Source organism: Prunus dulcis, chromosome 3, assembly GCF_902201215.1.
Source record: "Prunus dulcis chromosome 3, ALMONDv2, whole genome shotgun sequence".
NCBI lineage: Eukaryota > Viridiplantae > Streptophyta > Magnoliopsida > Rosales > Rosaceae > Prunus > Prunus dulcis.
Window position 1 is genome coordinate 3,115,054 of NC_047652.1, and position 26,432 is coordinate 3,141,485.

The 26,432-nt window shown below is 37.4% G+C and overlaps 5 protein-coding genes across 10 annotated transcripts; 3 read left to right on the plus strand and 2 right to left on the minus strand.

The window, feature by feature from the left end:
• Positions 1-544: 544 nt before the first annotated feature.
• On the plus strand, positions 545-1,632 carry LOC117622562 (mitochondrial import inner membrane translocase subunit TIM23-2-like). The gene has a single exon (XM_034353291.1). It carries the CDS (start codon positions 685-687, stop codon positions 1,252-1,254), a length of 570 nt encoding a protein of 189 aa, XP_034209182.1. The 5' UTR covers positions 545-684; the 3' UTR covers positions 1,255-1,632.
• A 2,200-nt stretch (positions 1,633-3,832) lies between these two features.
• Positions 3,833-10,287, minus strand: LOC117622213 (dihydrolipoyllysine-residue acetyltransferase component 3 of pyruvate dehydrogenase complex, mitochondrial-like). The gene is made up of 19 exons (XM_034352803.1): positions 10,003-10,287; positions 9,074-9,155; positions 8,493-8,569; positions 8,219-8,313; positions 8,100-8,140; positions 7,364-7,419; positions 7,204-7,278; positions 6,981-7,073; positions 6,603-6,848; positions 6,434-6,506; positions 6,145-6,239; positions 5,607-5,692; positions 5,450-5,525; positions 5,046-5,113; positions 4,902-4,968; positions 4,722-4,817; positions 4,537-4,639; positions 4,366-4,461; positions 3,833-4,259 (listed from the first exon to the last, which is right to left on the minus strand). The coding sequence occupies exons 1-19, from the start codon at positions 10,039-10,041 to the stop codon at positions 4,189-4,191; spliced, it is 1,635 nt and encodes a 544-aa protein (XP_034208694.1). The 5' UTR covers positions 10,042-10,287; the 3' UTR covers positions 3,833-4,188.
• Positions 10,288-12,181: 1,894 nt separating this feature from the next.
• On the plus strand, positions 12,182-16,584 carry LOC117623141 (telomere repeat-binding factor 4). 4 transcript variants are annotated; one of them, XR_004585088.1, is made up of 8 exons: positions 12,182-12,528; positions 12,994-13,277; positions 14,016-14,100; positions 14,538-14,627; positions 14,779-15,064; positions 15,161-15,202; positions 15,310-15,387; positions 16,260-16,584. XR_004585088.1 is itself a non-coding variant. In XM_034354008.1 (7 exons), exons 1-6 carry the CDS (start codon positions 12,379-12,381, stop codon positions 15,190-15,192), a joined length of 927 nt encoding a protein of 308 aa, XP_034209899.1. In that variant the 5' UTR covers positions 12,182-12,378; the 3' UTR covers positions 15,193-15,202; positions 16,260-16,584. The 4 variants fall into 4 exon arrangements, 3 of the variants coding, with proteins under 3 accessions (XP_034209899.1, XP_034209900.1, XP_034209901.1); XM_034354008.1 differs by lacking the exon at positions 15,310-15,387; XM_034354009.1 differs by lacking the exon at positions 15,310-15,387 and having other exon boundaries at positions 16,267-16,584.
• An 809-nt stretch (positions 16,585-17,393) lies between these two features.
• LOC117623113 (glycylpeptide N-tetradecanoyltransferase 1-like) lies at positions 17,394-20,267 on the minus strand. Of its 2 annotated transcripts, none has more exons than XM_034353972.1 (2): positions 20,125-20,267; positions 17,394-19,354 (listed from the first exon to the last, which is right to left on the minus strand). In XM_034353972.1, exon 2 carries the CDS (start codon positions 19,312-19,314, stop codon positions 18,010-18,012), a length of 1,305 nt encoding a protein of 434 aa, XP_034209863.1. In that variant the 5' UTR covers positions 19,315-19,354; positions 20,125-20,267; the 3' UTR covers positions 17,394-18,009. The 2 variants fall into 2 exon arrangements, with proteins under 2 accessions (XP_034209863.1, XP_034209862.1); XM_034353971.1 differs by having other exon boundaries at positions 17,394-19,339; positions 20,125-20,264.
• Positions 20,268-22,875: 2,608 nt separating this feature from the next.
• Positions 22,876-26,380, plus strand: LOC117623021 (eukaryotic initiation factor 4A-11). 2 transcript variants are annotated; one of them, XM_034353855.1, is made up of 5 exons: positions 22,876-23,029; positions 24,370-24,439; positions 24,526-24,632; positions 24,892-25,322; positions 25,434-26,380. In XM_034353855.1, exons 2-5 carry the CDS (start codon positions 24,372-24,374, stop codon positions 26,067-26,069), a joined length of 1,242 nt encoding a protein of 413 aa, XP_034209746.1. In that variant the 5' UTR covers positions 22,876-23,029; positions 24,370-24,371; the 3' UTR covers positions 26,070-26,380. The 2 variants fall into 2 exon arrangements, with proteins under 2 accessions (XP_034209746.1, XP_034209747.1); XM_034353856.1 differs by having other exon boundaries at positions 22,882-23,029; positions 24,367-24,439.
• Positions 26,381-26,432: the final 52 nt, after the last annotated feature.

The following is a 26,432-nucleotide window of genomic DNA, read 5'->3' on the forward strand; positions in this document are numbered from 1 at the left end:
TTCTTCCGCCCTTCTTCTCTGAGTCAAGCACAGCACAGCACGACTCTATTTTGTACAGCACGACTCTTTTTTTCTTTTTTTTAAAATCAATCGCACAGCACGACTTTATTTTCTACAGCACTACTCCTTTTTTATTTTTTTATTTTTTCTTTTAAAATCAATGGTGTTTTACGATTTCACCCTCTTTTAATTAAAATTGTGTGCTTTTAATTTTTTGTTTAACAAAGGATATATTTGGGATTAATCAATGTTTCACCATTCTCTGTCTTTTGCTTTATATATATAGATAAACTTGGAAAACAAAAATTAGTTTGTATGATGCATTAATGACATTGTTTTAAGTGTAAGGAAACTGACACTTGTCATGAGAAGAAGAGAGAAGGTCCAAAAGAGAAGGTTAGAGAGAAGGTTGCTAGCACTCTCCTTTCAAGTTTATACCAAGAATAGGAATATTATTTTTCGACCGACGAAGGAGTTAGAACCCGACCCAATTAACCCCACCGACCTAGTACTTATTCTTCTCCTTTTTCTTTTCTACTTTTAATTCGATTTGGGGAACACGTAAAAATCCTCTCTTTCTCTTCGCGCGAGGCAGCCAAACCCTAACCACTCTAACCCTAGAACTAGAAGCCTTTTCTTTTCTCTCTCTCTCTCTCTCTCTCTCTCTCTCTCTCACATTTCACCATGGCTCATCACATGTCCTCTTCCGATCACGACCCGAACTCCGATGCGTCCAAGGCCCGCCTCTACAACCCGTACCAGGACCTCCAGGTCCCGATGCGAAACCTCTACCAGCTCCCAACGTCCCCGGAGTTCCTCTTCGTCGAAGAGGCTCGCCGTCAGCGTCGCTCCTGGGGAGAAAACCTAACCTTCTACACCGGCTGCTCCTATCTGGCCGGCGCAATCGGCGGCGGCGCAACCGGTCTCGTCTCCGGTGTCCGCTCCTTCGAGGCCGGCGACACCACCAAGCTCAGGATCAACAGGGTACTCAACTCCTCGGGCCACACGGGTCGGGTCTGGGGAAACCGGCTGGGCGTGATCGGGTTGATCTATGCGGGTATGGAGAGTGGGATTCAGGCGGTGAGAGATACGGACGATGTTTTGAATAGCATCGCGGCCGGACTCACCACCGGCGCGGTGTACAGAGCTGCGAGGGGCGTGAGGTCGGCCGCGGTGGCCGGAGCCGTCGGAGGAGTCTTGGTCGGTGTGGCTGTCACGGGGAAGCAGGCGCTTAAGCGATACGTGCCGATATGATCAGGGAGGGTTCGTTTGTGATGCCAGTGGTGTGGTATTATTGGCTTTTTCTCTGTCTCGTTAGGGTTTGGAAATTTTGATAGTCCCGTTAGGAATCGGAATTTATGATAAATGAATATATGTGGGCAATGCATGGTGTTGCTGTGCTTGGAATTTTAAATGGAATTGATTATTTGATTAACAAGTAGTTGAGCATGGGAGTGACCATGCTTTCATACTAGTTTTCTTGTTAAAAGTTCTATTGTAATTTGTCGAATTGTCCTGATAATGAATAATTGGGATGCATTTAAACTTCTGGGTTGCATTGTATATTCAATGATTTTTCAAATTTGCTTTCTTTGATAACATGTGATGTTCAATGTATTTAGTGATTACTTATTCTGCGGTGGAATTGTTTTGGTTTGATGTTCAGTCGACATCTTTTGTATCTATTGTTTTCAGTAGTTGATTCATTATGTCTGTAGCATGTTCTGATTTTAAAGATTGTCAAAGGATGTACGTTGCTAATGCTACTTTAAGCAATATGAAAGGGTTTCCTCAGATGTTGGTCATCTATTTTTTAATGTCAAATTTGTTTCAATCTGTCTTCGTTTCATGTTCGAAATTATGAATCCCTTCAGGGCTATTGATGCTAGAGAGAGGGCCATTGTGGCCTTTGGCATTCATATTGTTAGAATCTCTCTTATGTTACTGGTTCGCTTATACCTTTACGGAGATGTGAAGATTGGGTGTGGATACTGTTATGGTAGATATTTGTTGAGTGGTGCAGGGCACCCTTATTTTGAGCGAATTTAGGAATCTGATAAATTTTGATTTGGGAATAATAAGATTCTTGTTTTGTGGTCTTCTATTAATGTAGGTTGCATACATCAAGAAAGTGAAATATAGACATAATAGCACATCTTTATGAACTACTTTGATACCGTAGCTCTGTCACATTGTCCGTAGTGGTAATATTACTCTTGTATTCCACTAGGTGCAGTATCTTACGAAATTGAAATCACGCCTTTGACGTTTTCTCTCCATATATTATCATATCTTGTTTTTTGCCTTGTATTTGAACCTGGTTGAGCCAAAAAAGCTACAAGTTTTGTCACCTGGAATGCTGTCATCTCTCATCAGGAACCCTATAAGTGTTTTACTAGCTACTGCAGGTGGTGTGGGTAGTTTTGAATGTGAAACCAACGACGAAGTACTAAGAATCTCAACTCCAATTTGAATTTCTTGGAGCCATCCTAAGGATCAGCAGTCTAATACGATGAAATTATCAGAAATTGTATTTGTATGATGTTGAAAGTAGGTTTACTGAGTTCATACAGTGCTTTATGATTAGATAATTTGCTTTGGCAGTATTTCTGACTGGACAATCTTCAACCATGGAAGGTCCTCCCTCTTTCAATGTTGGATTGCCATAGTTGTGATTTACTTCGAATTTGTGAGAAGGTTAAACAGAACAGCACATGACATCTGGGGAGTTTCCACTTCTAGATTAATAGCTTTTTTTGTGAATTGGGGATGTGAAGAGAATCAGTGAAGTTGATTTGTGAATTTTGCTCATGAGCTATTTTATTGAATAATGCTACAACTGGTCTTCCGGCCTAGTGGATACTTTTCCTCGTTAAGCATACGAGAGGGGTGAGGTTTGGACTTTGGAGTTCAATATCTGCCCTGTGCAAGATTTCCCTGATTAAAAGAAGAAAAAAAAAAAATTCTAAATAGAGATGGAAGAGAAATGGATTAAATTAGAGTGGTATGTTTGTCTTTTCAAAACATCCTTCTAGTTTTAAAGATAATGATCATGGTCGTCGTCGTCGTGGCCTCGGCTCCATCCATTTTGCTCTCCGCCGTGCGAAGTGCAGGAGAACAGTGCACGATGGGAGGTGATCCCTGAAGTCGTCCCAAAAGCACATTTGGGATCATCCCCTACTAGAAGTTAATAGTGGCTCCATTATCTATGCACACTACTATCCTCATCCACCTCAACGCAAAGGTTGTATGAAACATTTCAGACCTATATATCAACTACTGATATGAAAACGTTTCGCCCAGTTTTTTTAAACTTTTAAGAATTTTAACCAGTCAAGGAAGTTCGAGCATTCAAGAACGGCTCACGACTCATGAGGCTATATTTCTCAAGATGTATTAATGAAAATGTTAGTTTTCAGAATTTCCCAAGATTTGCACATGAAGAAATGTGAAATGTATTTCTGAAGGTTATAATTGATAGCTATAACCACGTATAAACCCTAAACTGCTATAAAAGTGAAATGTGACTTACATAGAAGAGGTTATGGCCACTTAATGGAGAAACACTTACATGAAACATGGATAGCACTATTTTGCTCTCCTCAGCCAATCATAGTATGTCGTGCGTGATAACTTTTCTACGTGACAGTATGTAATTGGTTGGGGATAGCATTGTTTCATACAAGTTTTTCAGCACTTAGTGAGGCCTAGTTACCACTTTGTGATAGAAAGAGCTGCATGGTGAGGGTAGTAAGAATGCATATTACAAATGCAAATAAAGAGTATTGAGCTAGGACAGGATAACAACAATGTTATTTACGTAAGAAAGCAATATTTGAATAGAAGTCGTAGCATTATAACCGAATCTAAACCTTCCAATATTCACAATTATCTGAGGAAAAACATGGGTTAAAGTCAAATTTATTCTCGCATACAACGGGGTATTATACTCTACATGAGCAAAATTACTTCCGAAATCTGAACCCTCGATCAACCCCTTTTATTTCAAAAAGCTATGCCAACTTTGAATTAAAAATGAACCCTACAAAGTGAATTCCTCAGTTATACAATCATCCGAAGCCCAAGTTAAAGACTGAGAAGAAGAGCTGGGTATCATACAATTCCCTCGTCTTGACAAATCACACAAGGGAAAAAATTATTGGAATTGAAGATCAAAAAGCCGTTTATTTAGAGCAACATCGACTCGGGGTTCTCAATGTAGCCTTTGAATGCTTTAAGCCATTCCGCACCAATTGCACCTAAACAAGAGCAAGCGGCATCAAGTTATGTATTTCAGAGACGTATACAGCTAGTCCTAATGATTTGAGATTTTCAATTCCAAGAATACATCAGAGATGGACATACCATCAATAACACGATGATCACAGCTTAGTGTTACAGACATGAAGGAAGCAAACTGGTATTGCTCGGGCCCAGAACTAGGTACAACCCTCTTCTCAGCTGCTCAGGGACAACACAGAATAAACATAAAAATAATTTTGGTCCAAAGAAGACATAATTAAGTTCCAAACTTACCTGATCCAACTGCAAGAATGCCTGATTGAGGAGGGTTAATGATGGCACAAAATTGCTTGATGCCAAATGGACCTCCCAAATTCGTTACTGTAAATGTGCCTCCCTTCAAAGAGTATAAAACAATTTTAGATCAAAACCACAAGTTATTACCTGCAGACAATAAGGGACATAGAAATGTTACTAACCTCATAATCTTCTGGCTTTAAGCTGTTCTCTCTGGCTTTTTGGGCCAGCTGCCTGACCTCCTCAGCTATGCTGGAGAGTCCCTTCTTGTTTGCATCCTACAAATTTTACAATGTACAATCAGGTAAAATGCCGTTATAACTAAGTATTCCCAACAGCACAGGACCAAGCCAATCACTCACCCTAACGACAGGCACAAAGAGTCCATTTTCTGTCTGCACTGCAACATTAATGTTCACATTGTGAAACCTGAGAATAGAAAACCGCAAAGTGTTATTTCAACTGTAATATGGCAACTTAATTAAGACTTTTGTATCTAAACTCACTGGCGGATGTGATCATCTGTCCATGAACTATTGCATTGAGGAACCTTTTGAAGAGCCAAAGCAGCAGCCTGCAGTAATAGTAGCATTTGGAGTGAACATACAGTCATAAAGGTGTTATATACCTCCAGTATACTTGATTTTTTATTTGCTCTTACAAGAACTTATAACTTATCTGGGTTCTAGTGATCTCTAGACCCATCAGTCTCCCCCTTCATATACCTTTTTTGATAGACTAGAAGCCACTCTAATGATCATGAAATTTCATTTCATCATTCTAGAGATCACAAGTACCCGTTATCTCATTCTGCATTCAAGCACCTCATAAATTCCATTGGTCTTACCATGGATGGAAATTTGTACCTCAATTGGGTTCTCAAAAATTCAGTGAAGAAAAAATTGTGTACCTTAATTACGAGATCATTAACAGATAACCGCTTCCCACCTGATGCTTCTTGTAATGCATTGAGTTGGCCTCTCAAACTGCAGATAAAATAAGAGTTAAACGTATTGCAAGATACGCAATTAGTACAATCTTTAAATTGTTCAGAAAATTATACTCACTCCATGAGTCTGTCAACACATGTATCTACAGTCAAATAATAATGAGGAATTGTTTGCTTTGATAATAATAATCTTGAAGCTGTGATCTGCAAAAATAAGACCAGATATAGCTTCAGAAAGAATAAACTTTGAAGTAACAACAGAGATTAAACAATTAATAGATGAAAAGTCCTTTGAAACATGTAAGTGAAACAAACCAAAGAAACATGTCCAACATTTTCAGAGACAGTACTTCAGGTACGCCAAAGAAATAAATATAGCAGTGAGAAGGAATGGATAGAAACAATTTTGCCACAAGGAAAGGGCAATAGCAAGAAAAAGAAACAAGAAGGAAATGTTATGGCCCTGATGAGGTTGGAGCCAAACACGATTCATGCGGTAGACCCCAGTAGTTAAGATCCAACTACAAGTACAAATCTTGACACATGAAACAAACAGAAGATATTGGCCTAGATATCACATAAAAACGATTCCATGCATCCTCTCAAAACCATTAATTATGACATAAAATAAGTAAAATAATTACTTCTAATATTACCTTCCGTATCTGAGAATGAGGGATATCGGTGTAATCTAATGCTAATGCTGCAGGTGCCCCACCCTTAGCTTTGGGAGCTTCCTTCCCACGGGAAGCTACATAATTATGAGAAAACAAAAGAAAAAGATCAAACACAGTTTTTAATCATCAGCTGGATTAGATTTTTCTTCACAAGAAAAATATGGTAGACAAAAGGTTTCAAGGACGAAATGAACCAAATATAAATTAAAGTTAAAATAAAAAAGAGTGACAAAAGTATTAATTATTAAACACGAGTCTTGGATAATACCCAAATACTCTTCAACATCAGCCTTCACAATGCTTCCATCAGGACCCGTTCCTTTGATACTTGATAGGGGCACCTAAAGCAACACAGAAGTCAGAATTGGCTCAATGACGGTAAGTGTTTCCTACCATCAAATGATAATAACTCAGCCACAGCAGTTTATATGGCATACCTTGTGCTCTTCAGCCAAGTTTCTTGCAAGAGGACTAGCAAATATGCGATCACCAGAAGGGGCAGCTGCACTGGGCTTTGAAACCTTTGGCTCTGGAGAAGTAACTGGTTCTGCAACCACCTCCTTTTTGGGAGGGGTAGGCTCAGGTGACGCTTTAGCTGCAGCAGCGCTGGCACCTGATGCTGATGGTGTGTAATCTTTAAATTTTGCAATATCTTCCTCATCTTCAACAGTTATTGCAATCACCTATGTGCCAACACCATTAGCAAGTACTCACATTATGCCAAGATGTTTCTTTCTATTTAGTCTAATTTACTCCCATTGGAATGATGAAATAAACATCTACCCAAGATCCGTAACAGTTAACTAAATCAATACCTCGCCAACTTTAATTCCTTGGGTCCCATCTCCTCGTACAATCTTGGCAAGATAACCGTCTTCCATGCTTTCCATCTCCACTGTAGCTTTATCCTTAACACGTAAGTGGATATAAAGTACATGTCAGCTTTCCATCATGAAAAGAAGCACATAAAACTAACAATATGCAGATACGCAATCAACAGACTCAACAGGTAAGTGGATGTAAAGTACAGGAACCTACAGTTTCAACTTCACAGAGCACTTCACCAGGAGAAACTTTATCGCCCTCTTTCTTCAACCACCTTGCAATATTACCCTGCATATCATAAAAGCATGACTTAGAAGGAAACAGTAAATTTTGTAAGGTATGACATTCCAATAAGCCTCAAAACAGCATGTACCTCAGACATAGTGGGTGAAAGAGAAGGCATTCCAAGTTCTTGGTGTGGAGGAAGGGCTGAAGGGTGTTGCACAGATGAGTTAGATGATCATATGACTCAAGATAACACTTTTGAGGATGACCAATTCAAAAGTACAAAATGAAAGAAGATCGCACTTCAAAGGGAGATGCATATCCCAAAAATAATCAAATAAAATATTCACAATAATCTCATAGTTTCACACAATTCCTTTTGGAATCCTGCTGTGCAATTATGCTGAACAAACTAGAAGATGAGAAATGTTGATCCATGCACACGTGCACACACTCACAATAAGTTGAAATAAACTCACATTAAGAAAACTACTTCCCTATGCATTAAAGTAGCACGGATCTTGAAAATATAATAAATAAATCATTATTAGAAGATTAATGGCTAGTACCTACCCTCGAATCTTAAAAATATCCAAACAGAGTTATGGGAATAAAAAATTAACCAACACAACAAAGCCAGTCATTGATGACAACAATACACTTTCTATTTCCATCATGAATAACCTAGAATAGATGAGCTTGAGAAATCTCTGAACAGATAATAAATTATTATGGCTCTATGCTAGAAACTTGTGTAGTTGAAACAGCTCTCTATAAGGAACGTGAAATGCATCATCATACTAGGAGATCCAAAAGCCAATGTTCACTCAAGGACACAAAAGTGCATAACAAAATTAGATAGATGCAAAAGACCAAGATCATACCTGCATCGGATGAAAAGCCTCTCCTCAATTGCACCTGCATACTGATAAGGGGAAAAGCAGATGTATCAAATAAGAATTTTCCACACAGATACAGAGTAACAAAATCTAGGACAGCATACCATGAAAGCTGTTTGTTGGATATCGGACCAGAAATTGAATTTCCTAGTTTCATTGTCGTTGAGACATCCCTGGTAAATGTACCCGACAATGATTTCTACAAAACATGACATATGATGGTGTTATATAATTGATACAAAGTTCACTTTGTTAAAAAAAAAAAAAAAAAAGGTTTTTGAAAAGATTAATAATAAAAATAAATATAAAAAAAAGATAAACGATTAAAACTTTTGCATCTATTGCCATATTAACATGATGGAAACTAGTTTAACTTACAGTGGTACTGCTGAAAGACCTACAAACTCTTGCTCTTTCTGAAGGCACATAACTGTGGCGATGGGCCTTCCGTATATCTGAGATAAAATTGATCTTGCTTAAATCAACTAAACAAAATTTCAGAAGCAATTTGAGAAATAATCCAAGTGGCTAGTTGCATCCAAATGACGCCATATATCTTGTGTCGCACATTGTACAACAAGAAACCTTTAAAAAAAACCTACTAGGAAATCCTTGGACTCCAGCTTAAAGACAGCCATAGTAAACTAAAGCAGTTAGGTCATCAGGTCAGCAAGTTATTACTTATTTCATTTTCACACGGAAAACAAAACAAAAATAATAATAAATAACATAGGATCAGCTTCATCATCTCATATCTACAAGATCACCTTATTTAATCTGCTTAATTCTAACCATCAGGTCTTAACAAACATATTCATGGTAACAATTTATCAGGATTAGCTACTTCTGTAGTCATAAGCAAGATTAGCTTGAGGAATTGACAGGAAGAACTAGTTAACACTTGAAACAAATACATACGTATACCACAAGTAAAAAAGGGGGCATTCCATTTCACTTACCAATAGATGGTTGAGCATCATGAGAAAAAAAACGAACCAAGAGGGCCTGCTCTTGCCGTAGTAAGTTGGGAGCATTCCTTAACTGCAGTGCACACAAATATTGTACAAAATTACGTCTTAAAAACCATAAGTTACATAGATTAATACTTGAAACATACCCAAATCAATTATATAAAGCACCTACAAACAGAAAAACAAAAAAAAACAAAAAACAAGAGCAATACATTTTATATAATTGCCTATCTTAATTCGGCAATGTTAGCTAGTAAACACTATTTGGTTAATTGGGCAATGTTAGCTCGTAAACACTATTTGGTCATGGTAACTACAAACAAAAATAGAAAAACTTGTATCAACAACCAACACCGAAAAACTAGACTTCAAAAAGCATGATACTCTGCCTACAATTCCAAAACTAGTGAAATTCAAATTAATGACACCCTAGACATAGTATAGCTAAATTACCCATTTGAGAGAATTCAGTCTGAAAGTAACACTACCTACCTCCATCTATATAAACACACGCCCAGCCTCAACAAACGAAGAAACAAAGGCCATATAAAGGAAATATATACAGAAGACAGTCCCTACTTGCTACCAAAATTCGAGTTACTCAAAAAGAATGAAAAGGTATGCTGAAGTATAAACAGTATCCTCCAATTACTACCAAGTTAGAGAGTTTAAGTCTTCGAGTGAATTAAAATCACTATAATCAATCTAAAACGAGGCTGAGATTCAAGATTTGTGAAACTAAAACAGTAAAAAAGTAGTGCCTGGCGACAAACCCATTAACACAATAAGCTTTAAATTGAGAATCGCAATGCCTGAATAAAAACCAATCGCTAAAACTCTGAAAATTATCACCAAAAGGCAAAAAGTGAAAAAATAAATAAAATTTTCATGAGATAAATGGTGAAATTGAAGCTCACCTTTTTCGAGTGGTGGATGATATGAGATGCGTAAGACATTTTTCTGGTACCAAACCGATCAAATAAAAAGTACCCAGAAAAAAAAAAACAGTGAAGCAGGGTTTTTAGGGTTCGATGATCGAACCAGATCGCACTGACTTTGTAAAATATATATAGGTTTTTGTGAATTTTATTTGTGCGTTGGAGAGACTGAAATGGAGGAGGAGATGCAAAGAGAGAGTTTTTGGGCTGGGCTTTGTTTATTTGTTTGTTTGTTGAGATGAGTAGGCGCCCGCCTTTCTGGAATTACCTAACTTTGTTTAAGCTTACAAAACTCACTCCCTCACTTGAGTAGGTGTGTCCGCTGTACTTCACGAGCCGTCAAATTTTTACAGCTGAAATGGTCCTTTTTTTGTTGGGGCCATAGTCTAGCAAAAAGAAAAATAAAAACATGATATCTTTCTTGGGTTTAAAACCGACCGCTGGTGGGCTCTGTGCAGGACTTTCGTTCTTTTATAAATATTGAGTTGTCGATATGACATTAATAATGTGTCGATATTATGTCACATTCTGGAATTGGTTCCGCCGTAGCACGATATTGTCCGCTTTGGGCCCCCCTTTCTGCCTGCACGGTTTTATTTCTAGGAGCTTACGAGCAACTTTTCAGTGGGTCACCCATCCTGGGATTACTCTAGCCCCCAACTCGCTTAACTTCGGAGTTCCTACGACTCCGAAGCCAGTGAGCTCCCAAAAGATCTCGTGGTAGATGGATGCGGGTGTGCACATATAAGGCACATCACCCCCTCTCCGTTAGTTGATGTGGGATCTTACAATCCATCCCCCTTAAGGGCCTGACGTCCTCGTCGGCACACTCACACCACACGGCAGAGTGGCTCTGATACCAAATTGTCACATCCTAGGATCGGCTCCGCCGTAGCACATATTGTCCGCTTTGGGCCCCCCTCTCTGTCCGCACGGTTTTGTTTCTGGGAGCTCACGAGCAACTTCCCAGTGGGTCACCCATCCTGGGATTGCTCTGGCCTCCAACTCACTTAACTTCGGAATTCCTACGATTTCGAAGTCAGTGAGATCCCAAAAGATCTCGTGGTAGATGAATGCAGGTGTGCACATATAAGGCACATCACCTCCTCTTCGTTAATTGATGTGGGATCTTACATCATTATTGTTAACAAAATGTATCAACATGTTATCGCTATATTTATATGTATCGACAATATGATCCTTTTACATGATGTCATGCACATAGAATTTCTATTTAAACAACTCCAAAAACTTTTTAAAAGCCAAAAGAATAAGTTTGACCTTTTTTTCCTAATGATTTCATTCACAATCAGAAGTTTATTCTCCATGCTATAGGGATGTTTGGTTGCATGAAGGAATGAAATGGAAATGACTAAGGAGAGTGAAATAGAAATGATATAACTTGGTTGAAAATTGGAATCAAATCTAGGCTCAAGTTTCTAGTTCAGATTTTTGTCCCAAATTCCATGTCGAATTTAAGGTTTAGGTCTCATTTCATCAAGTATTAAAAATTAGTTTGTTTCTAGGGTTTTTGGTTTGGTATGTTGATTCAAGTTCAATTTCAGAACTTAAATTTAGAGTCGAATGCCAGCAGTCTTGGCAACTTGGCAAGGTATGAGTTTTGGAAGTTGAAATATTTTAAAGTAAAGTGAATTGTATGAATGAAATGTGCATTCCCTACTCTAGTTTGAAATGCCATTTCTAGTGTATTGGAGGAAGGAGAATGAGCATCGTCAAGTTATATATTTGAACCAAATAATGGAGTGGACCTTCAGATTTTGCATAAAACTATAGTTTTTTTTATATATTTCTTTTGAGGGATAATTTTAAATTTTAAGCTAAGTTCTCACTTACTTTTGAGGGATAATCACAAGCAGCAATACATCCAAGTAAACAACTGCAAGCATTGTCAACCATTTGTTTAAGACCTTCATAGCTTCAAAGCGCCAAAATCCATTTCTTTGACCAAACCAACAAACCTTCCACACTTGTGAGAAGTAATTTATTTTTTATATTTTTATATATTTTTTTTTGGGTGGCCATTTGAATTTATGAAGAATTATTGGGCCGCAAAATATAATTTTGCGTGTCTGGGCCCATCGTGACATCGATCTTCTAACATGGGCTTTATCCAAATAAACGAAAGGACACGGGAAGCGGGAGAGAGACAGATGTCGTCCTCTTCCCTCGAGAACTGTTTAAGAGAGAGACAGAGTGAGTGAGAGAGAGAGGGCTTTAGACAGAGAACGGAGAGAGAAAGCTTTGAGGGGGGAGAGAAACAGAAAGCTTTGAAGGGGAGAGAGAGAGAGAGAGAGAGAGAGCTTTGAAGGGGTAGGGAGAGAGAAGGAACGTATAATGGGAAACCAAAAGCAAAAATGGACGGCGGAGGAGGAAGAAGGCCTACTGGCCGGAGTTGCAAAGCACGGCCCGGGCAAGTGGAAGAACATTCTCAAAGATCCCGAATTTGCCTCTGTCCTAATACACCGCTCCAATATCGACCTCAAGGTTCCCTCCTATTTACATATATTGCCACTTACTTCCCTCTTCCGCTCTGTTTTTGTTTTTGTTTGTGTTGCTAAGTTTTAAAATTAATAAATAAATAAATAATTTGGTTTTTTGAAAGCTGAATTGGTGGTGGTTGAACTGTTAGACAGATAGATAATTCAATCAAGTTCTGAGAAATATGTAATTTCCTGCTTAGAAAACAGAGGGAAAGAAACCCTAGGTTTGGTTTTGTCCAATGTGCATTTGGTTGTGGTTGTATTGGCTGCTGCTGAAAGCTTCATGGAATTGAATTAGCCCATAAAATGTGACTCTCTTTGGTCTCTTCTTTTGTTTTTAACATATGATGGTTTTCAAATGCTGTTTACTTGTCTCATTTTTGCTGTTTGGTCCCTTCTTTCTTTTTTCTTTTTTTTGGGGGGAAAAATAAGAAGCTGTTTACTTGTCTCATTTTTGCTCTTGTATCAGGATAAGTGGAGGAACTTGAGTGTTAGTACTTCTGGACATGGTTCTAAGGACAGACCAAGGGGTACTAAGGTAAAAAATAGTGTGGCTGCCCAGCATCTTGTTCGTAACTCTGCTCCTACTGCTTCGGTTCGTCCCAATGCATCTCCTGCTTCAGCCCCTCCCAATTCATCTCCTGCTTCAGTTCGTCCGAGTGCATCTCCTGCTTCAGTTTGTCCCAATGCATCTCCTGATGCCATGATGGACGATGCGGTTAATAGTGCACCAGAATTGAAAAGTGCTTCACAGTGCGTGTTTTTCTGATCCTTATGTTGTCAGTCCATAGAAACTGTGTTACATATTTCTGGTTGCTACTGCTTTTTTTTTAGACCACGTTTTAAATAAACATGATGTTTGTGACTGTTTAAATTGTAGTAGAAAGTCTAGAAATGTATGCTATGTCTTATAAAATATTTTAGATTATGGATGCCAAAGATGGAGGGATATATTCCTGAATCCCAACATGCTGCTAGGAAGAGCTCTTTCAATTTTCCTCTTTTTCAGACAACTTGAATTAAGAATTGAAATACGTTTGCTTCTCTTGGACTGGGTTGAAACACAGTTTCAGGGGGCATTAGAAATCTTTGAAAATGTCAAAGCTGTCTAAATTTCTTAAACTAGATAGAGCCAGTGTTGACCTTTTGTGTATTATGATACAGTACGGTAGGAGGAAATGAGCTATTTACTACAGATCCAGCATGTTTGTATGATATAGATGCAATCGTGCAACCTCTATTGTGATAGACATTGAAATTTAGTTTGTTCGTTAGTTTGATTGTTCCATTATTTATCACAAGTTAAAACTGTGCTATTTACTGTCTTAACCATTCAAAAAAATTCTGTTTTTTATTTTTTTTTTATTTTTTATTTATAGAGTTGATAGCCACACTTGTTAATGTAATTCTTCTGCCTTATGGATAGGTTTTTGTTTGAGGTATCTTCAAGGTACTTGATCCATTCTTTGTTTATTTTACTATGTTCAACAGGTACGATCCAATGATTTTCCAGGCCCTTTCAACGATGAAAGATATGAATGGATCTGATTTAGGTGCCATTCTTAACTTTATTGAGGTCAGAAAGAGGTCTTTTGTTATGTGTTATTAAAAATATTTTATCAAATCCATTTATTCTGAAAAAGCTGTATTAGCTTATGGAATATTTATAGCATAGTTTGGGAACGCTGCTGCTGAGATGTAAAGGAATTATGATGAGAAGAATCCTGCATTGCATGAATCTTTTCAACTCATCATATATTCAAAATTAAAATTTTGTTGCGTGAATCAAAGACTCGAGCAGTGTAAGGTTGGGAAGGTATATGCTAGTTTCATTCACCTTCCATGGGGTTACCAGTTGACTTGATATTTCTTTATCTGAGCAGTAGAATGGCACAGTTACTGACTCCTTGCCTCTCACTTGTATTTTTGAGTTAGCAATTAATCTCTAGCTGTCTTTTTAAATTTCATCTTAGTACAAGAAAGATGGTGACTGTCTTGATACACATACTGCAGCAAAGGCATGAGGTACCCGTACCACCAAATTTCAGAAGGTTATTGGGTCCAAGGTTGAGAAGGCTTGTTTCACAAGGAAAACTGGAAAAGGTTTATGATTTTTTAATACTCCTATTTTCTTTCTAACATTTCTCTACGTTGCTATGTTGAGTGCTTCTGTCCTGTCAAAATTTTGTTCCCAATTATGCGACACTCTTGTGATGCTTAAACATTCTGAGATTTCCCTTCCTCCTAAATGTAGGTGCAAAATCGCTACAAGTTAAAAAAAGATGCAACATTTGGAACAAAAACACCTACACTTACGCGAAATCAAAGGGATGTTAGGCCCCGGAAATTGCAGAATTCTGGGTCAATGACATTTACTGAAACAGTGCAGGATGCAGCTGAAACTGCTGCCCATAAACTTGCAGACGCTGAAGACAAATCCTTTGTGGCTGCTGTTGCAATGAAGGAAGCAGACAGGATTTCAAAGATGACAGAAGACAACGAGTCAATTTTACAGCTAATTGAAGAGATTTATGGACAATGTAATGCCGGAAACGCATATGCTTACTTTAGTCATTGTTAGTCTTTCCATTATCTTGATGCGTCTTAACTTCATAACGTTTGTTTCAATCTTACAGGTTCACGTGGTGAAGTTGTCGCCTTGGCGTAGGTCATCAACTGTAAGTCTGATTAGTGGATTCCTTGTAATTTATCCGTATGTAAATTCGTAAATTCGTTGATCCAATCACACAGTTTAAGCTCTTTCCTTTTCATGAAAATGCATCAGTATGCGGTTATACCAGAAGTCAATTCCATTTGGATGGTGTTTTGAGTGTTCCTGGATTCAACCTACAGCTATCTGCTTGTAAGATGTTTTCCTAGGTGTTTTTGTCTGTTTGTCTTGTGTACTCTAGCTGCTCGAAGTCTAGGGTTGGTTCAATGTTACATGCCCATTAGGAACTGGGAAGATTAAAACCATGGACATGGTTTAATTAGGGCTTTTAGCAATCCCTTTTGATCTAGTTGACGATATCAAAACAAGAGGCAGATACTCATTTCCGATTTAGGGGGTGAATTCAATTGGGATTTTAAAAAACTATTTAGGGATAAAAGAGTCTAGTGGATTTATGCAGAATATAATGACTTATAGGATTTTATTTATGGATTTCTATAATCAAGATTTTTTAGTTATGGATTTTAAAAGATTTGAAAGGACCACATGGATTTAACTATCCATCATCATCCCTATTTAGAGTTAGCCTCTTGTTCATGGCATAACTACACCTCTCCACTCTTGAGGTCCACCATGACTTGGATTAAGCAACCGCAAGTGATAAGATCCATTATGCAGAACTATAATCACAACCAAGATGGAGCACATTGTGCTCTGTTAGGGCACAACTGCCATGTCACCCACCATTTATAGATGTCCTGTTAACCCATTTGTAGGAAAATTAATGAGAGAAGATGTCCACAACACAGTATGTGAGTTCCTGAGTAATGCATGTGATTTGTTTGGCACTTCTATATATACATGCAGTGAGGCCAATTTTACCTAAAAAAAGACAAATATGAACTGGGATTTTCTTAAGTGACAGATCAAAAGGCTCTTAAACATGTTGAAATCAACTATAAAAGTTCCTGGAATTTAACTTTATTATTATTAGATTTTCATTATTCTAAATAAAGGATTGTCCATCTAATGATTTCATATTGTTCTTCGTCCTTGCGAGCTAGCTAACAGTCCAAGTTATCAGCAAGCTTCCCGTCGAGGAGGTGGTGGGCAGCTCCATGCAGCAACTGCTGCTGCTGCTCAAAATGGGGAAGCTCTTTGGAGTTTCCCGTCAGGTGGTGGGTGGCTCCACGCAGCAACTGCTGCTGCTGCACAAAATGGGGAAGCTCTTTGGAGTTTCCCATCAAACAGGTGATGGGCGGCTCCAAGGGGTTGCACAACAGCCCACCATGCCTACCAGGGACCTTATAAATAGATTCTCCCACACAACTCAAGTGTAATGAATCACATTAGGAATCAATTTAGGTGAAAGACCTATCACCAAGAACAGCTTCACCTTGCGTTTTATTTGCATACAAAACTACCAAGTTGCTCCATTTGCCAGCTTTCATGAGAAGCAACATGTTCATGGAAAGGAGTGTATTGCTGCCAAAAACACAGTGGATTTGTTTTTTTGTTTTTTTGTTTTATTAATATCCAGAAACATTTCTTCTATTTAAAACCAAGCAAGCCCTTTCATCACCGTGAAGAAAATAAAAGTCAGGTTATTATTATACCTCCATCTTCACCACAAGTTCTTTGGCTTTTGGAGCAGAGACAACTATCTGCCGAGCACGTAGGTTGATGAAATCTTCAACGCCAGCAGAGATAAAATCTCACACACAAAATCTGATGGATTAGGGTGGGATTTGAGATAGGGTTTGGTATTTATATTCTCACTAAAAAAATCTCACACAATTCCACATTTAAAAGAATCCTTCGAAATTAGCAAGTTTTTGAATACTATAAGACTTTTTGTTACTTGTTTAAAGTCCTGATTGAATATCACTAAATTTGGTAACTCTTCTTTAAAATTCCTAATAGTCTTAATGGAATACCACAAGATTTGTTTATATTATCTTAATTGAATATCACAAGACTTATTTATCTCAAAATTGTCTTTTAAGATCGTGTTTAGTTGTGAGAATTGTCAGACAATTTGTAAGATGGGATTAAATCGGAAATGAAACTTATAAGGATAGGAACATTACCAAACAAGCTACTTTTGTTGATGGAGTGACAATTATCCAGGGCGTGACAGACCAAATTAACACAAGAAAAGTTATCAGTTGATAAATCGAACCGAAAGAAATTGTGGATTATTTTAATGACATTATTGTAGTGTGTCAAGTTATTATTCGATGGTTGAATGAATAATCATGAGATTGCACGCACTAAATTAATAAAACCACTCTGGATAATCAATTGCAACCCTCTCATCTCTCAATCTTACCCTCCCTCAGCTATCAGTCTCTACATTTAAAATTGGTGCATTTTTTCATCTCTAGGTTACCTTAGCTATCAGTCCATTAGGTTACCTTCTTCATCTTCATCTCTCCACATTGACAAAACCAAGGTCTAAAATATTGGTGATATCGGAAATATCGATAAATGGACGAAATCGAACTAGTCTGAATTGTGCCCGGCCCAAGTGAAACTGAGCATCCCCAAATAAACATGCCTCGAATCAAAGTCCACATCAAATCAAGTTCATGGAAAGACTAACAGCCAGTCAGCATTTCAATATTCTTTTGCGTCTCAACAATAGAAATTCCAGCAAAGAAACTTTCACAAAATTGCTCGACTGGCAGACAACCTAAGAATCTGAAGGAGTGGTATCCCACAAACAATGCAACCTCACAACCAATATTATAAGCACATATAACCTAATGTGGCTCCTAGTTGACGCCACAATCCAAATATCAGGGCTCAGATTTATAAGAGGACAAGCCCGAGCTCCGACGGTCTCAATGCACTTCTGATCCGATAATTGTACAGATAATAATGAAGCTTACCATCACCTGGCCCAAATTTCAGTTCCTTCAAGAATGATTCATTTTGCATGACATCCAATGCATTGAAAACATCATAATCGTTGCGCTTTGCAACAATAAGAGCATCATTCATCAACTGTAGCAAAGGCGTCTTTGTCGAAACATTATAATAGGAATAAGCTGCTTTTAAAGACGAATAATTCTGATTGCCAAGGATAGTCGAAGGAAGAGTGTAAAAACTGCAGAAATCAGTGATTACATGAGTTTCTGGACTTTCAACCAGATAACTGTTCACAACATTCTCCTTTGGAAGAAGCCAGTGCTCCACATCGTTTTCATCAAGATCAGGTGCAACAACAAACTGGCTCAAATAATCCCTAAGTAGCCGTGTAACTGCAGGAACATCATGGAGCTCCATTTTTCTGAACCCTGGGGTGACTGTTGACTCTGGTAACCTGTAAAGTTTGATTGTTCGACTCATTGTCATTCTTGCACCAAGTCTAGAGAACCCAACATCAATCAGCTTCTTTGGATTCAAAGATCTGTGCCAATATTGGCAAGTTGATATAGGCGTAGGGAGAACAACACCGGCAGTATAAGCTGCTTGCCATATATTCTCCAAGTGAACCCTCCTAGTCACCTCTTTGATCATAACAGGGGCAAGTCTCTTTGATCTAAGCTTCTTATGAACACATAGGAAATTAATCTCTGCCATGATAACAACATCATTACGAACCCGGATTCTAGAAGGAACACCAGTAATGAAGGCAACCAACTTCTTTGAACTTATGACCCGGACACCAATGTGCCAACTCCTGAAATAACCTGGAGGCCGTAGCGCCCAACGAAGAAATTCCTTTGAATAATTAAATCTAAACATGTTCTCATCATCCTCAACATAGTTATTTGTAAGAAGGTTATAGACCTCAGTGCACATCTCTTCAGAGTCTATATCACATGTGGTCCATTCATAGAGGTTGGGAAGTTTGTACGGTTCCTGTTTGACTTCAGATAACGGTGTTGGGTCCTCAATTGAACCTTCAGGCAAACTGTTGTCCCCGAGGTCCTTGAATTGCCCAACAGGTTGGGTTTCCCAAAATTTATGTTTCTTTCCAACAGAGAGAGATTCTTGAACCTTTCGGGATAGAGAATCAAGTGTAAGGTCATTCTCAGAAGGTGCATTTCCATCAGGATTGGGGTTTGGAGTGTCTTCAGGTGATCCAGAAGATGGGTTGCTATCAACCATTTTGAACTAGTTTTAAGAAGATAGCCTGAAAGACAAATAACTAAGCCAATTCATTATTCAACAACATATTTCTTTTTCTTTTTGCGCCAATATACATCATAAAAAAGAATCTTCACATAAGCTTGTTAACTGCTAACAAATATATATACTTTCAGTTACAACAGGTATATATTTGCTTTACTGGGATGACCAATGAGGACTTCATTTTCCTCTCTTTTTTCCAGTTTTGTAAAAACCTAAAAAACAACTAATATCATCCTAATTTAACCATACTGCACTAACTCAATGCTTCTTTGAAAAAAAAATTAATAATTAAGTTAAACAAGCCAGGAATAACTGTCTAAGTTATTTGAAACTAGTTTTCCATTTCCATTCTGTTTTCTCTTCTTTTTTTCTCACACTAAACACATCCGAGAAACAAAATTTCAATTTCTTTATATTATTCTCTTCTTAGCTCAATATTCCCACAAAACTTTCCTGGATTGATAGTGAACCTCGATTTTCCCCGCGTTCCCTTAATTTTCTCAGCAACCAAACATGTTGAGAGACAATGCATACAGAAAACAGAATGCCTGGATGATCTAAGCAGCAAAATGATTAGAAAATTCCAAATAATCACTACGAATTCAGCCACAATTATAACCAATTTTAGATTCTCATTTCTCTAAACTCATACCAAAACCAGAAAAGACAACAGGGAATATTACGCTGCTACTAATTAAGATTTTCTTTTCTATTTCATTTTCCGAAAGCAGAGAAACAGAGATTAAACATATATAATTTTTATTTTATAAAAGGATGAACTGTTACCTGAAGTTTCTCTAATCACAGTAAAGTTTGGAGCCGATCTATCAGAGCTCCGTCTAGGGTTTCAAGAGAGAGAGGAGCTTTGGAGAAATCGAAGAGGGTGTGTCATGGATGCTATTGACTCGCTCGATCATATGCAATTTTAAACTTGACTGATGGGCAAATTTGTCATTGTGTACGCGTGCGTATTGTTATTGATTGATTGATTGATTGATTCGATTCGCTCCAAATTTTCATGGAAAAATTAGCTATAATTATACCTCAAAAAATGACCAAACAATAAAGAAAAAAAAATAGAGAAGCACACGGGAAGTGTTTCTTTATGAAAGTGATTTTGGCTTACAAACGAGTCCTAAGTGATTATGAATATTTATTTTTGCACACAATGTTCTATGTTCAAATTTCTTTATTTTTTCCTCAAGATTTTATGTTGTGATTCTTCCTTTTTATGAGGTTCTATAGTTGTTCCAAAAGATTACAAGAAGTGAAAATGAATATGTTCAAACTATATTTCCTAGTTAATAATTAGAGGAAACTACACTAGTCTCCATGGGAAATTTAGGGGTGCATTCCTTTGCAGTAAGGTAAGACCCTCTTGCTAATCCTCCAACAGAATGTTGATCCAACAACACCACTAGACCCTCCAATTAGAGCTCAATAGATAAAACATGAATGTGATCAAATCTTCAATATGCATTCCATAAACAATAGATTTTAGGACGACCTTGAGGAAAATGGAAAAAGGGCTTGAAACTAGGATGAGGAATATGTGGTGAAAAAATAGTCTTGTTGGGGTTAAAGTTCGGAAGGTAGTTTGAACAATAATTATTTTTTATTATAATACAAATGATATTGAGGGGGAAGATTTTCTCACACACACATTGTTAAGGTGCCATGAAAGTTCGAATTTAAGACTACTAGTCTGCAAGTCAATACTCTTTTCTACTGGACTATACCCCTATTAGCCCAAAAAATACCTATTGATTAACTAGTTTGCTAAGAAATCACAATTTAACATCATAAGGGTGACCTAGAACAAAACGAAGGCTTTTCATTCTTGGAAACCCAATATAATAGTACCAGGAAATCCAAAGTGGAAAATTGTTTCTCATTTGGCGAAATTTTATAATAAAGGCGTCATATATGGATCATTCATGTGAACTTTCATATTAGCTATAAAATTATTTTATTAAATTTAAATGAAATTACTATTCATATGAATCATATTGCTAAAATAAAAGTTCACATCTATAATTCATATATGACATCCTCATCATAAAACGGATGTGTTTGATGTTGGCATGATGATCTGGCTGAACATATGACAAGTTTTTTTGACAAGTTGGGCTGTCGAGTCAAATAAGAGTCAAAAAATGCACGAATAATAGTGGCTGACGCTTATGATGCTTTGCACTTAAGCCACAAACCTCCAAAAAGCACCGGCTTTTTCCTGTTTTCCACGTCGTTTTATACAAAAAAGGGTTACATTCCACGTTGGATGCAAGTTTTCAAATTCCACTATGATTTAATGTTTATCTATAATACTTGGGTGGTTTGAATATCTATCCTTTTACTTAATTATTGAGAATCCTTGGCCTTTCCTTTTTAATTTGGTCTTTTGCACTTCTAATTAAAAAAGATATGAATTTTAAAAATATATATATATATATATTAAACGGAGTTAAAAACTGAGGATTTGTTATTTTATTTTAATATGGTGGAAATTATGTGACCCTAAATCAAATGATAATTAGAAAACTATAACATTTTATTTGTACATTTTAGTTGAAGAAAAATTTATGTGAGCTCATCACATTCCACACGTTGTGGAATTAGACAAATAGTAGTAGGCTACACATTCATTATTAGGGGAAAATAAACTTCTATGCGACAACTTCAACAAAATTATATTCAACTGGTGGAGCCTATTTTTAAGACTTTTTCTATTGAGAAATGTGATAATATACTAAACTCACACATACTACACGGATACTATGACTCAAACCCATGACCTTGTCTGTAAGAGTAATTCCTGCAAACCACTATACTAGTGGATCATTTGCAGGGTGAAGCCACCGTAGGCTAGAGTGAGCCCTAGAGTAGTCCAAATATTTAGAATAACAACAATTCAATCTTCATTTTAAAGAAGTTTAGTGGAAATTAGCCCACCCAATTTCATATTATATTAGCCTGTCCTATTACAACAACTCCTTAAATGGAAGATTATAGCCCACACTAAAATAAATTAATGGCTCTGCCCATGTTTATATTTATATGCTTAGCTCTCTCATCATGTAACTTAAAGACGTAAGGATATATATTGACATAAAAGATCAATGAGATCATTTTAAGAAAATTTATCTTATCTTACTATTATTATGAAGACGTATTATACGGTATATATATTAGAAGTTTTGTTGCCTCTCTATCTTTAGATGATACTGATTGTCAATATTATTATTAATTGATTTCAGGATGAATAAGAATTTAAGAGAAAATTTGTGTCCAACAAGCAAAAGAATTGAAGAGAAAATCAAGTAGCCATCCCCCATTTTAGTAAAATAAATAAAAAGTCTCCCTAAACACCGTCACCATGGCAAAGTTTAAGTGGTAAACTACTTGCAAAGTTTTCTTTTACTTGTTGGACACAAATTTCGGAGTGACCAAACGGGCCCCGGGAGCTGGTGATAAGAGAGGAAGCCCAAGGGTATATATGGAATTTGAAGCGGGAAACACCAAAACCTAAAACCTAAAACAGAGTGAGAGTATAAACACAGCCTCTTTTTAACATTCGCCTACTTTCAAACTCCACGGCGCAGATCCGAGGAGTTTGGGAAACCCTAGCTCTCTTTTAGCAACCTACTATTCTCCTCTGTTTTCTCTCTCTAGCGCTCATCAACATCATCAGGTCGCTTTCTCTTTCTCTCTGTCTCATACATGTTCATTCATATTCGTATATATGTGATGGGGGAATTTTAAGTTGATTGATTTTTGTGGATAAAGTCTTTGTTTTGTTGGTGAATTCGTATGTTTTTATTTGCGTTCTGGATCTAGATCCATGTGCTTGATTTGTGTGCAAGTTCTTATTTTTCTCTGTTACAGATGGATTTTAATGGTACTCTGTTTGGTTATCGAGAAATTAGGGGGAGACTATTTGTGGGTTTTATCGTTCTGGGAACCAATTTGAGCATGAAATTGAAGAATTCTTCAGTTTTCTCAGCAGCCCATCAGCGAGTGATCAATGTTTGTGTAGCTAGTTAGTGTGGAAATTGACAGTTCATATTGTTTCATTGATATGACTCTCTATGGGGCTTTTATGTAATTGAAGGACAGCTAAATTTATGGTGAAATAGGTATTAGGATACTCTGTCCAGTCTGTATGTTTCCTTGGTCACCTTGTTTCTATGCTGAAACGCAAGATTTTTATTTCCACGTGTTGGTGTAAAGTAATTGTGTTGTCTAGGAGTTGGGGGCGAAGAGTTTATAACTTAATGTTTTTTCTTTTCTTACATCTAAAGAATTGTACTGTAATTTCCCGATTTGATTGTTAAAGCTGATTTCCTGAATAATGTAATTATCGATTTGACCTTCTTAGGCTTAGATGAAGAGGCTTATTATTTGTTACCTTTTGTCAAATTATTTGTTTGATATGGTGGTGCTTGAACCTTGTTAAGATTTTGGGGAGTGGGCAAAGCGATGTATGTTTGCTTGTGGTTTAATTCTCTCGATAGTTGATGGACACATGCCCTTTCAAACAGCTTTTCCAAAAAGTAGAACAAGAGTTAATGCTTGTTGTCCTCTTTGTTTGGTTAGCAAGTTTGGCTCTTCTGTGACGTATTCTGAATAAATGTTCTTTCAAGGCGTCTTGTTTGATATGGAAGTGCTTGAATCTTGTTGATATTTGGAGGAGTGGGCAAATCGGTGTCTGTTTGCTTGTGGGTTCATTCTAGCAGAAGGACATCGGCCCATTAAAACACCTTCTCCAAAAATTAAAACAGGAGTTAATGCTTGTCGTCCTCTTTGTTTGGTTAACAAGTTTGGCTCCTCTGTCACATTTTTTTAAATTAGTATTCTTTCAAGCCATCTTTGGTAAGCCTTTGCAATTCCATATTTGTTGTGGACAGAGTAATAAGTGCACATAATCTGGCTCCTTATTTTATTTGTATGACTGGATTCTATGAGTCTTCAAGTTAGTGTTCTTTTGGGTATTATGGAACGTTAAAGTTACAAATGGTTTTCTTTCAGCAGTCATGGCAGGTGTTGCACCCGAAGGATCACAGTTTGATGCAAAGCAATATGACACTAAAATGAGTGAATTGTAAGTTTCCTTTCTGAAGATAATAATCCAATGCGTATGATTAGATTTCATCTTGTACAATGTTTTGACGAGTTTATTTGTTGTAGGCTCTCAACTGATGGACAAGAGTTTTTCACATCATATGATGAAGTTTATGAAAGTTTTGATTCCATGGGGTTGCAAGAAAATCTTCTGAGGGGAATTTATGCTTACGGTAGGTATAGCTAAGTTCATTATGTGGTGGTCTTTTGTTTGATTTAATCGTTTTCAATTGTGAAGTTGTCATAAGTCGTGATAAATCCCAGTTGGGAAGGAATACATAGATATTATTTCTAATATTCTGCTTTGCAACTTCTGAATTTTCATCATTACTTTTTGCAATAGGGAATGTGAATACCTTTTTTCTTTGTAGTTATATTCGTCTATACATATCCTATATGTTTCAAGTGTATAATCTTGTTTATCTTCTGAAGGTTTTGAGAAGCCTTCTGCAATTCAGCAAAGGGGAATTGTTCCATTCTGCAAAGGCCTCGATGTGATTCAACAGGCTCAGTCTGGAACCGGAAAAACTGCAACCTTCTGCTCTGGAATTTTGCAGCAACTTGATTATGCTGTAGTCCAGTGCCAGGCTTTGGTTTTGGCACCTACCAGGGAGTTGGCACAGCAGATTGAGAAGGTTATGCGAGCACTTGGTGACTATCTTGGCGTGAAGGTTCATGCCTGTGTAGGTGGGACAAGTGTTCGTGAGGATCAGCGCATTCTTCAAGCTGGTGTTCATGTTGTTGTTGGAACCCCTGGTCGTGTATTTGACATGTTGCGGAGGCAGTCTCTTCGTCCAGATTACATCAAGATGTTTGTGTTGGATGAGGCCGATGAAATGCTTTCTCGGGGTTTTAAGGACCAGGTTGGTTATTTGTATTGTGGTTTCGATATTCGTTTTACTTGATTTGGCCATTTAGAGTTAGATGGCCTTTTATATTCATTATCTTAACTACTTGAATGTTTTGGTGGTCAGATCTATGACATTTTCCAGCTTCTGCCATCAAAAGTTCAGGTTGGGGTGTTCTCTGCTACAATGCCACCTGAAGCCCTTGAAATCACGAGGAAGTTTATGAACAAACCTGTGAGGATCTTGGTGAAGCGTGATGAGCTCACCCTTGAGGGTATCAAGCAATTTTATGTCAATGTTGATAAAGAAGAATGGAAGCTTGAGACACTTTGTGATCTGTATGAGACCCTGGCCATCACCCAGAGTGTCATTTTTGTTAATACAAGGCGAAAGGTGGACTGGCTTACTGACAAGATGCGAAGCCGTGACCACACTGTCTCAGCTACTCATGGTGACATGGACCAGAACACTCGTGACATTATCATGCGTGAATTCCGCTCTGGCTCGTCCCGTGTTCTCATAACCACTGATCTTTTGGCTCGTGGTATTGATGTGCAGCAGGTATCTCTCGTCATAAATTATGATTTGCCGACCCAACCAGAGAATTACCTTCATCGTATTGGAAGAAGTGGAAGGTTTGGAAGGAAGGGTGTTGCCATTAACTTTGTGACTAGGGATGACGAGAGAATGCTCTATGACATTCAGAGGTTTTACAATGTGGTCATTGAGGAGCTGCCATCAAATGTCGCTGATCTGCTCTGAGGAGATGATTTTGTTTTGCTTTTCTTTTTGAGGCAGATTTTCTTTATCCTGTTTTGAAAGTACTATTTTAATGCTTTTTTGTCATTTTGTTTTTTTTCATCAATTTATGCTGTCAAACATATCTAACTGTTTAATGGTATGCGCCTTCTTGCTCAATTTCGTCGTATGAAAAAAAGACTTTTAGGATGTCTGTCACATACTTTGGCTGTGCTTCTGGCTTCTTGTTATTTGGTTTTCAGGCAGTTTTCTGTTGTACCTCTTATTTTGTTCTTACCTTGAGAATTTAGTACACAAGAGGGGTAATTTTGCTCTTACCTTGACAATTTTGTCTATGTTAATGGTTGCATATATTTGCTTACGTAA

What these genes read in the sequence shown, in the direction of transcription:
- LOC117623021 (XM_034353855.1), top strand. Translation starts at nt 24,372, where the DNA reads ATGGCAGGTGTTGCACCCGAAGGATCACAGTTTGATGCAAAGCAATAT. An exon ending in GACACTAAAATGAGTGAATT is followed by an intron (nt 24,440 to 24,525) that starts GTAAGTTTCCTT and finishes TATTTGTTGTAG; the next exon opens with GCTCTCAACTGATGGACAAG. An exon ending in GAGGGGAATTTATGCTTACG is followed by an intron (nt 24,633 to 24,891) that starts GTAGGTATAGCT and finishes TATCTTCTGAAG; the next exon opens with GTTTTGAGAAGCCTTCTGCA.
- LOC117622213 (XM_034352803.1), bottom strand. Translation starts at nt 10,041, where the DNA reads ATGTCTTACGCATCTCATATCATCCACCACTCGAAAAAG. An exon ending in GGTCTTTCAGCAGTACCACT is followed by an intron (nt 8,314 to 8,492) that starts GTAAGTTAAACT and finishes CATGTTTTGTAG; the next exon opens with AAATCATTGTCGGGTACATT. An exon ending in TCTTTGTGCCTGTCGTTAGG is followed by an intron (nt 4,818 to 4,901) that starts GTGAGTGATTGG and finishes TAAAATTTGTAG; the next exon opens with GATGCAAACAAGAAGGGACT.
- LOC117622562 (XM_034353291.1), top strand. Translation starts at nt 685, where the DNA reads ATGGCTCATCACATGTCCTCTTCCGATCACGACCCGAACTCCGATGCG.
- LOC117623141 (XM_034354008.1), top strand. Translation starts at nt 12,379, where the DNA reads ATGGGAAACCAAAAGCAAAAATGGACGGCGGAGGAGGAAGAAGGCCTA. An exon ending in GCTCCAATATCGACCTCAAG is followed by an intron (nt 12,529 to 12,993) that starts GTTCCCTCCTAT and finishes CTCTTGTATCAG; the next exon opens with GATAAGTGGAGGAACTTGAG. An exon ending in TGAAGAGATTTATGGACAAT is followed by an intron (nt 15,065 to 15,160) that starts GTAATGCCGGAA and finishes TCAATCTTACAG; the next exon opens with GTTCACGTGGTGAAGTTGTC.
- LOC117623113 (XM_034353972.1), bottom strand. Translation starts at nt 19,314, where the DNA reads ATGGTTGATAGCAACCCATCTTCTGGATCACCTGAAGACACTCCAAAC.